Here is a 10133-nt window from a genome sequence, read left to right on the forward strand (position 1 = left end):
CATCCAGTGGTGCCTGTTACCACCGTGTTTCCGTCCAGTGGTTACTGTTACGGCCTGGTTACTGTTACCGCCTGGTTACCGTCCAGTGGTTACTGTTACCGCCTGGTGTGTTCGTGGTCTACAGGTGGTCGTCAGCGACCGTTCTGTCCTCCACTTCCTGCAGGGCGGCGATCTGCTGCTGGTCACTGTGAGAAGTGACTGCAGCTGCAGATGTAACACAGGTGATTATCTGTAACGGTGTTACATTACTGCAGACGGAGGCGGAGACATGAAGACGATGGGTGATGAAGAGTGACCTAATTATTTTAATCACTCATTCCAGCTGTCAGCGTTAACGATGGTTTACCTTTGATTTGTTACCGCTAAACAGGGCTCGTTATGTTAATGAGACGCTATGGCGACCACGTCAAGTTTCACTCACGCTATACATCGTATTGTCGTTCTCACGTACAGTGTCTTCATCCACGTGAGGTGGACGGGGCGTCTGTTCCCCCGCAAGACTGCCATTAGTCTTCAGTCTACGTCAACCAGTCACCGAGGCTAATAATTATAACTGTATGGTTGTTTTTATCGACAAAACCAAGTGTTGACAGACAGAACTGAGCATCACGTCAACAAAAAAAATGAAGGATTCAACAAACAGTCAGATTCAAGTCAACAAAGAATGAAAAAGTTTAAAAAGTTTAGACCAGAAAATAAAAACTTTTTTTAACAAAAAAACAAAAAGATTAGCTAATGGTTAGCTAAGAAGGGGGTAAGTTAAATGTTAGCATACAAAAAAAACTCCTCGAGATGACAATTCAAGAAGAAAAATCAAAATAAATCTGCTTGAGCTTTTTTATGTGATGACACAGAGATTAAAGTTGTTGTTGTTTAAGAAATCATCAGGTCATGTAGTGAGTCAAAGCAGGAGAATCATTTGTGGTGCATCAGCATCAGCATCAGCATCAAAATTAGCATTAGCATCAGCATCAGCATTAGCATTAGCATTAGCACTGCTCAGAGAGCCGTAGAACTGAGCCTGTTGGTCGTGGTGGCGCCGTGCTGCGGCAGAACAAAGCGAGCATCAGCATCAGCATCAGCATTAGCATTAGCATCAGCATCAGCATCAGCATTAGCATTAGCATTAGCACTGCTCAGAGAGCCGTAGAACTGAGCCTGTTGGTCGTGGTGGCGCCGTGCTGCGGCAGAACAAAGCGGTGGGTCAAAGGTCAACATTCTCAGCTTTAATCCGTCGTTAACGTGAAGGAACTCTGACTATTGTTCAGTGTCGTGGGCGGAACTGCTGGTTCAATTACCTCCTATGGAACTAGGACGCGGACGAGTTGTTCTGTTTCAGCCAATCACACTGTCCTCTCACTGACGTGACGTCATCACCAATGAGGCGTGGGACAGCCATAATTCTAGATTTTAAAAAAAATGAAATTAACATTTGTTTTTTTAAAGTCAGGACAATTTTGTGCATCGATAATAATGTACGGGATTTCAGAAAGTTCGCCACCACAACGAAGCCGAACGCGGCGGCTGTGGTAGCATTAGCAGTTAGCACGGAGGCTACGATGTCGCTGGAGCTGCTCTTTTCATAGCTCAGTGTTTCTGGTCTTCAGTTAGAATGATGTAAACAGATATTTGGTTGAAATAGTACTGAGTTAGTAGTGGTGGTTTATAATAATTATACCAATAAGTAGTGAAGTATGAATGTTTATGATGATAGTTTATTTATTAAACAAACGCTCAGACTCTTGTGGACTGACCAGGAAAAAAAAGAAAAAAAAAAAAAAAGACCACAACTGAGGTGGAGAACAGTTCTTCATGGTTCCAAACCATGTGACCAAAGTTCAGGCCTGAGTCGGACCATGAAAACAGAAACACAATGTTGTTGTAGCATTCACCACATCACAGTCTTTATTTGAGGAATGTGAGCAAATAAACATTCATGGTTCTCACACACACACACACACACACACACACAGAGCAGGGTTGAAGTTAACTGGTGAGAAAATCAAAACAAAAACCTCTGGACCAATCAGAGAAAAGACTCGGATTTTAAAATTGAAAATAAAAAAAGAAAGTCACTGATAAAAGTGTACAGACTGGTACTGGACCGCACGGAAACACAGACACATGAAAGATGTCACATGGTCCAGGTGGTGAGGACCAGGTGAAGTGGAGCAGGGACTGGAACTGTTCACTCTTTATTTATTATCAACCAACATTTAGACTTTTAATCACTGTTTGATCAGAACACACTGACGCCGTCTGACCTCTGACCTTCACTACAGACACTGGTACTTCCTGTCGTCTCCTGACTCACTTCCTGTCTTGTTTACAGGTGGCTCAATCATGGGTTCACTGCGACTCCTGACACACGTTTGGACCAACTGACGACAGCAGACTCTCAACAACTGGGGATTGTGGGTAAAAAAAATAAATCCTGCTGCGTGTCCTCAGGACTACACCTCGGTGTTCAGCTGCAGCGACCGGAATGTTGACAACGTGGATCAACTCTCTGAACCAGATTAAAACCCAGACTAGTAATCCTGGATTATCCGATTGGATTTTCTTCCACATTTGGACGGAGGAACCTGTCCGTCTGATCGCCTGTTGTTGTTGTGACAGCAGTGAGCCTGATGGTGGCGCTCTCAGCCCAGACCGCTGCACAGTCATCTGTTTTGATTTTCTTCCAGCTCAGTTTTCAGTTCAAACCCAGACACTTGATTCTTTATCGCACGGTAGAAAATTAAAAATTAAAAAAAAAAAAAAGTTCCCGGCCCACGCCCGGGATGTGACCCACACAGAAACAGTTGTCAGGTGTCGCAGTCTGTCCAAACTACAGAAAAAAAGACAAACATTTCCACTGAACCCCTCAGTTCTTTTTAACCTTTGACCCCCCCCCCCCCTCTCTCTCTCTCCCTCTCTCTCTCCGCTGCGTCTCACTCGTACTCTGCGATCAGGACCATCATTCCCACGCCGAAGAGCAGGGCCAGGATCTCCAGCAACGATTGGCCGAAACTGGAGCGACCGGCCAGCAGCTCTGGGAGCACCGTCACCGTGGCGATGTACACAAAGCCGCCGGCCGTGAAGGGCAGTATCCAGGCCGTGGCTGCAGCTCCGACGCCTTCAGCCAATAAGGAGCAAGTGGTTCCAGCCAGAGCTCCGAGGGCAGTGAGCAGCTGCAGACACATGGCCTGGAGGAGGAGGGCAGTACATCATCATCATCATCATCATCGTCATCGTCATCGTCATCGTCATCATCATCATCATCGTCATCATCATCATCGCCCCTGTATCGTGATACGTATCGCTGACAGTTTCTTGCCAGACTCTGTTCAGTTAATTCTGTCTTAGTTCTCACTCAAATCACTGCAGCTGTCCTTCCTGATCCTGTTCTACACGGCTATGATGGGGAGACAGATGGGGGAGACAGATGGTGGAGACAGATGGGGGAGACAGATGGTGGAGACAGATGGGGGAGACAGATGGGGAGACAGATGGGGGAGACAGATGGGGGGAAACAGATGGGGGAGACAGATGGGGGAAACAGATGGGGGGAGACAGATGGGGGGAGACAGATGGGGGGAGACAGATGGGGGAGACAGATGGTGGAGACAGATGGGGGAGACAGATGGGGAAGTGGGGGGGCAGATGACTGAAGGCGTCCATTACCTTCCTCTTGGTGCAGCCTGATTGGACGAGGATGGCAAAGTCTCCGATCTCGTGCGGGACCTCGTGCAGCAGGATGGTGAGAGTGGTGACGGCGCCCACTGCAGGGCCAACCAGGAACGAAGCGCCGATAGCCAGACCGTCGGTGAAATTGTGAGTGAAGTCTGCGGCCAAGTTGAGGTAACCCGACACCTTGATGTCTACAGAGAAGAGAAGAAGTGACCGGAGAGGGGATCAAAGCCGTGGCAGATCAAAGGCTCGTCTGTAAAGTGGGTCAGTCACCGAGTTCACTGCAGGTAAAGGAGCGTTACACACATTCAACCAGCAGGCCAACAGTCAAACCTGCCTGACTCGCATTAGCGACTGAACCCAGGCCAACACACAGGGACGCCAAACTAACGCCAAACAATTCAGATTACCCACAATCCACCCGTCTTTTCTGATTGCAGCCATTTGAGAGTCATTTTCTAATTAATTTGCTGCTTCACAGCGTCTCACTGACGGTGTGAAAGCTGATACGTTTGCTGAGGTCGCCGCCACTGCTCCAAATACATGACCGTGTCACCCACATCCTGCTGCGCTAACTCACAGCTAACAGTTAGCTTTTAGTTTTGTTTTAGACTTCCTGCAGGTCCTGGGACCTGGTACTGAGACCTGGTCCTGGGACCAGCACTGACCTGACAACCAACAAGCTTGGAACTCCACTGGTTCACTGTCTCGTGGTTCCAAGCTAATGTCTTGTTAGCCCCAGCTAAGGTTAAGGTTGAACTGTGTTGATACTGGTACTGACTGAAAGGTTCTTCAGCTGATTGTTCTGACGGGGGTCAAAGAGTCAGGTGTAAACCCCGGACACCACCACAGTGGAGCACAGACCCACTGAGGACCTGGTACCAGGTGAGCTGCCAGAACGCTAACCAGAGTATTTGATATATCAGATGATCAACCTGAGAGATAAACATAAAATAAACCCAACTACAGATGTGTTTCCACCTTCAGGAACCGTTCTCATTCCTACACTGCTGGGTTTTGGTACCGTTTCTTCTACTGGTCCCGTGGTGAGAAACCTGGAACGGTTCCTTGTAAACGAGGAGCTGCGTCAGGACCAGGGTGGAGGCTGGCAATAAAACACTTTGTTTCTGCGGGGGCAGCGTGATGCCGGTGGCGGAACATTTTATTCCAATCATATCTGACAGACGCCGCCAACAGTTAATGACAGACGCCAACAGACATATGGCTGTGGTTTGTCTTTGAAGTGTTGTCGAGTCACAGCAGCTCCAGGTCAACACCCACAGCAGGAGTGGAACCTGTCTGGACAAGTCCACTCTTCAGAGACACTGTCATGACGCAGGTGCCACCAGGTGGCAGCAGAAGGCTGATTTATCCTTGTCTCTAGCTGCTGTTCCAATACACAGTGATGCTAAAGGTTGACACGTCTCCAGGAGACGGTGGACTCATCAGACGGTGGGACATTGTTTGTCCTCTTGGGTCCAGGCCAAATGTCAAACATTTTAGACCAAAACCAGGACCTGAAAAACACATCTGATCTATCAGCCTGTGGACTGATACTGGTCCACAGGTTAATAAGTACCAGGTAAAAGACCTGATGATAGACTGGTCCACTAATAACAAAGCTAGGATAGATAGATTTTTAATTTGAGATTTTATTATTTTATACCTTAATTACATTACTACTATAATTGACATACTATTACTATAATTTTTTGTGAGTAAAAATATTATATTATATATTTTTTAAATGTTTAGTAGGAAATATTATATTTTTTACTCACAGCTGTTAATGACAACATTCATCAACTTTTCCACAGCCTCGTAGTGATGTCAAACAGCCACATGGTGGCAGCAGACGACATTAAATGACTTTCTTTTCAACTACTTGTTAAGTCATTTTTGTCATTTTTCATTTTCTGTGAATATTAAAGGATTAATGTCACAACTTTAAACCATTTACTGTTAATATAATGAGATAAATCAGCTCTGAGAATGACGTGTTGTTGTTGTTGTTGTTGTTAAAACTAACAGCTGAACTGATGTTGACCTGCTGCGGCCGACCACTTCAGTCGGTGCACTCCTGTTTGTGTCCACAAGAGGGCAGCAATCAACAGCGTTGTGTTTTTTTTTCTTACCCGTATTCTCTTCTTTTTTTGGTTTCTTCTTGTCTTTACTCCGCCTCTCCTCCTTCTTTGTCTCCTCCTCCTCCTCTTCCTCCTCTCCATCACTCTGCTTTTCTTTAGAAGCAGCTGAAAATATGTCAAAAATCACACCGACTGCTGACCAGTTCTCACAGTGGTTCTTGTAATAGTTCCTACAAATGAAAACAGTTACAGGCGCTGTGTTCCTGGTACTAGTTACAACTTGGAATTGTGCTCTGTACTACTTGTAGTATTTTTGGTACTGCATGTAGCTCCTAGAACTTCCTTGGATGACTTGGACCATGGTCCTGGTACCGTCTCTGGTCTGTGCTTCTACCACTTGACCTTGGTACTAGTCTCTACACTGGAACTATTAATGGCACCTGGTTGTGTCCCTGGTTTCTGGTATTGGTATGGTACACAGAGACGTCCTGCTGGAGGATGTGGCGAGTGAATACTTGTCAGTACTTCATTCTAATCTTAGTACTCTGCTGCAGAAACACCTGTCAATCATTCAAATGTGTGGTACCGTGTGAGTGGCCGTGACCGTGGCCTCCCTTCAACAGACGCACAAACTTCTCCACCACCAGGAAGGCGATGATGCCGCAGAGAACCCACAGACCCACGGACATCATGTGACCGTGGGCGGCCCCTGGTGGAGGACCAAGACAGATGTGATCAGTACTCCTCGTCTAATCTTCACATACGAAATGTCACAACATGTACTACAGTACAGTACACACGTACTGTATGTCCTGTACTGTAGTACATGTTAGCGTCCATCTTGTTGATGATGATGACTGTAACTGTAAACATGTGTCACCCTCTCACCCCCTCCAACTGGGAGGCGTTACCTTCTATACCAATAAAAGAGAAAGTTACTGCACACCGTGGGAGTGGCCGTGGTCATGTGACTCTTCGCTGCTGTGGGAGTGTCCGTGATCTTCTCCCTCGTGATGAGAGTGAGGTTCTGTGGGAGGAACCAAAACAAGAGAACATTAAAGTTCAACTGTGAACCAAGGATGAAGCAAATATTTGGCCACCGGAAACATTTCGGCACAAAAACGTATTTTGGGTTTTGGTCCAGAACAGGATGTTGTGACGACGCGTCCAGCATGGTGAGATCTGTTCAGTGAGTGTACTTGATCTGCACCATGAAGATGGAATGAAGCAACCGCACGAGAAACCAAGCACTGCAGAAATCATTCAGCAGTGGTACTTGTTCTGAATGTACTCTGTCGTAGTAGTACTACTGAGGAAAACTGCACTGTGTTTTTATGAGAGAAAATATTTCATTCTAGTCACGGACACATCATTCACAGTGACCCTGACAACAGATTTGGATTATTTTATAATTGACGTATTCTTTGAACCTTGAATATTTATTCATGCAGTTGCGTCTCGCTCTGATTTCCTCAGTTTTGTTTTCAGTCTACGTTTGACATGTGTTTAATCCTTTGATGTATTTCACTGTTCGTCGATGACATCACCCTCGGCCGCGGACCTCCCCTCACCTAAGGCGTGTGGAATCAGATGGAGGAAGGCATCTCCCAGCAGTCCACCGGAGGCAAAGCTGAGCAGCACTTTGAGCAGGTTCTGGTGCTGGTCGCTGTTGGACTGGACCGGGATCAGGAACAGGATCAGGAAAGGAGCTGCACTGATCAGCAGCGTAGCTCCGACAGCCTGCGAAGAAAAAACAGGAGAAGGTTTCAACCAGAAAATCATCAACAGACGAGGACGATCACAGACCTGCGTCTGGATCCTGTGACCCGTCGTAGATCACAGAGAAACAACGCGGCACCACAGCAACGTCTGTCAGTGTGGGACGACACTACTTCACATTCAGTTGATGCACAGTCAGATCTGAACCCACCTGCATCCAGAGCTCCACTGTGTCCTTCTTCTCTCCCTCTGACTCCCTCCTCACCCTCTCCCCTCCATGTGAGCTCACACTCTCCTTATGCACTCGAACAACTTCCTCATGTGAGTGGGCGTGTCCGTGGTCATGAGAGTGGGCGTGGTCATGCCCGTGGTCATGAGAGTGGGCGTGGTCATGCTCCTGTCCGTGGTCGTGTCCGTGGTCATGTCCGTGGTCATGTCCGTGGTCGTGGTCATGCTCCTGTCCGTGGTCATGTCCGTGGTCATGTCCGTGGTCGTGTCCGTGTCCGTGGTCGTGCTCCCCCCCAGGCTGGTTGGCCTCAGCGCTCCACTTGCTGGCTCCATGAAACATCTTCACCTGAGAGCCGTGAGAGTGACCGTGGTGGTCATCATCACCATGAGAATGTCCATGATGGTGACCATGGTGGTGACCGTGGTGATGGTGACCGTGGCCGTGGTCACCGTGGGAATGGCTGTGAGCGACAGCGGGACGGCAGACCAACAGCAGGAACACAGACGTGGCCAGTGTCAGTGCCAGCAGACGAACACAGGCCATGTTCTTTATCCCTACAAACACAGAGAATTCAGTGTAACAATCCAGCCAATCAGGCAGCTCTTTAACCAGTTTTATGTACAGCTGTGTTCCAAATATATTGTGCTATATATATATATATATGAGAAAATATAACAGATAATCTCGCCAAATCTTTAGATTCAACTCAAATCCAAACTTTATTTTTTCAGATTCTCTCTATAAACTAATTTAAATCAAGGTTTGAACTTTGACCTGAGGAAACTAAAGAACCGAGTCTGGACTTGGGGGAAACATCTGTGATGCTAACACAGCAAGAGAAGAACCAACACAATTAGCAGTTGCATCAGATTAAAAATGTTTAGAGAAAACCGTATGAACGGTCGTCTTTCTGTTCAAAAAGTCTTTCTATGAAAATAAATAAAATATTTTCTTTAAAAAAAATAGTCATCACTCACTGTAATATTACTGATTATTGAACCTTTCCGTACTGTTCATCATTGATCATCGCTCTGCTCTGCTAACTCACTCTTAGCATCCAGACTGTGATTTAGTTTTGGTTTTGTTGTGTTTTTGCTTCATAGAGAGTGAGAGTAAGAATAATCTCCTATCTTCAGTAAAGTTTCACCTCTAATCTGACAGTAAATTGATCAATAAAGCCATAACCAAACAGTGTACACAGTCACAATAAGTTTTTGATGAAACTTGTTTAGCTAACAGGCTAACAGGCTAAACAAACCGGCTAACGAGATATTGCGGTAGGAAAACATCATAAACACACTAAAAACGAACAACAATTAATATTTGCCTGAATTCGGAAGACCTCCTCGGTTGAGTTATTTCGTATCCTGCTTCAAATCTGCTATAATCCCCTCAGAGTGAGATGATGCTACACGTAGCAGTGTATCAGACGTGGCACTGGGTCAGAACGCAGCTAAGCAGAATCTCGCGAGAGTAATATCTGGACTTCGCTTAACAAAACGGTGATATATATCGCGAGACTGAAGTAAACCTGAGCTGGGTGTGTGGCGGGAGGGAGTACAGGATATTGAGCTGGGTGTGTGGCGGGAGGGAGTAGCATCCTGCTGGGAAACAGGATATGGATCCTGGAAAGTTGTTCAAAAAGCGAAGTACAAATCAGTCTATAACAAATATATTACCGTGAGTTTAATGCTCCTGAACCACAGAAGTTTTAATTTTATTTAAAAAATATTCTCAAAGAATAACCGATAACTAATCTATGTTCAGTATTTTTAATCGATGTTCTGTTGAAATTATCGGGATAGTTCACCCAGTGGCCAGATCGGGTAGTAACCACAAAACTATTTTTCTTTTCCTTGTTTTTAACATGTACTTTCTTGTATTTTTGTCTGACATTGACGTTTGACTGTGATATTTTCAGTCGAAAACCTCACTGGAGCTGGAGAAATAAACCCGACCATCACTGTCCTAGTGAAAGTGAAACGAGTAGATCAAAGCCAACAGAAAGTTCCAGAAATCAGATGATTCAGCTTTAATTCTCCTGAACTGAGTGAACTGCTGAAGGAAGAGAAACTGAACTCCACTGTTGATGTTTGGAGGTCTGCTGTTCTTCTTCATGACCTGGACCATTCTCCACTTTCATGCTGTGTGTGTGTGTGTGTGTGTGTCCAGTGGGACGTGACCTGGACCCTGACCCCTGGATTGAGACACACCTGCTGTTGTTGTTGTTTTATTGACAGGATCAAAGTTGAACTTTTATGATGAATAATAAAGATGGTGTGTGTGTGTGTGTGTGTGTGTGTTCATCTGATGTTGATCTGGTGACTGAACTGTTACTTCGTCCTGGTACCGATTAAAACACCAACATGACGTCATCAGTGTTGTTTATGTTCACATTTATAAAAACACCAACATTTACCAAACAAAAA

General features: G+C 45.7%; 1 protein-coding gene across 1 annotated transcript; it reads right to left on the reverse strand.

Annotated features, from left to right (window-relative positions):
- Positions 1-1876: 1876 nt before the first annotated feature.
- slc39a7 (solute carrier family 39 member 7) lies at positions 1877-9184 on the reverse strand. The gene is made up of 8 exons (XM_008330912.3): positions 9032-9184; positions 7687-8258; positions 7328-7496; positions 6703-6783; positions 6343-6465; positions 5808-5921; positions 3667-3863; positions 1877-3188 (listed from the first exon to the last, which is right to left on the reverse strand). Exons 2-8 carry the CDS (start codon positions 8245-8247, stop codon positions 2934-2936), a joined length of 1500 nt encoding a protein of 499 aa, XP_008329134.1. The 5' UTR covers positions 8248-8258; positions 9032-9184; the 3' UTR covers positions 1877-2933.
- Positions 9185-10133: the final 949 nt, after the last annotated feature.

The sequence above is a fragment of the Cynoglossus semilaevis genome, chromosome 18, assembly GCF_000523025.1.
Source record: "Cynoglossus semilaevis isolate Cse_v1.0 chromosome 18, Cse_v1.0, whole genome shotgun sequence".
Lineage (NCBI taxonomy): Eukaryota > Metazoa > Chordata > Actinopteri > Pleuronectiformes > Cynoglossidae > Cynoglossus > Cynoglossus semilaevis.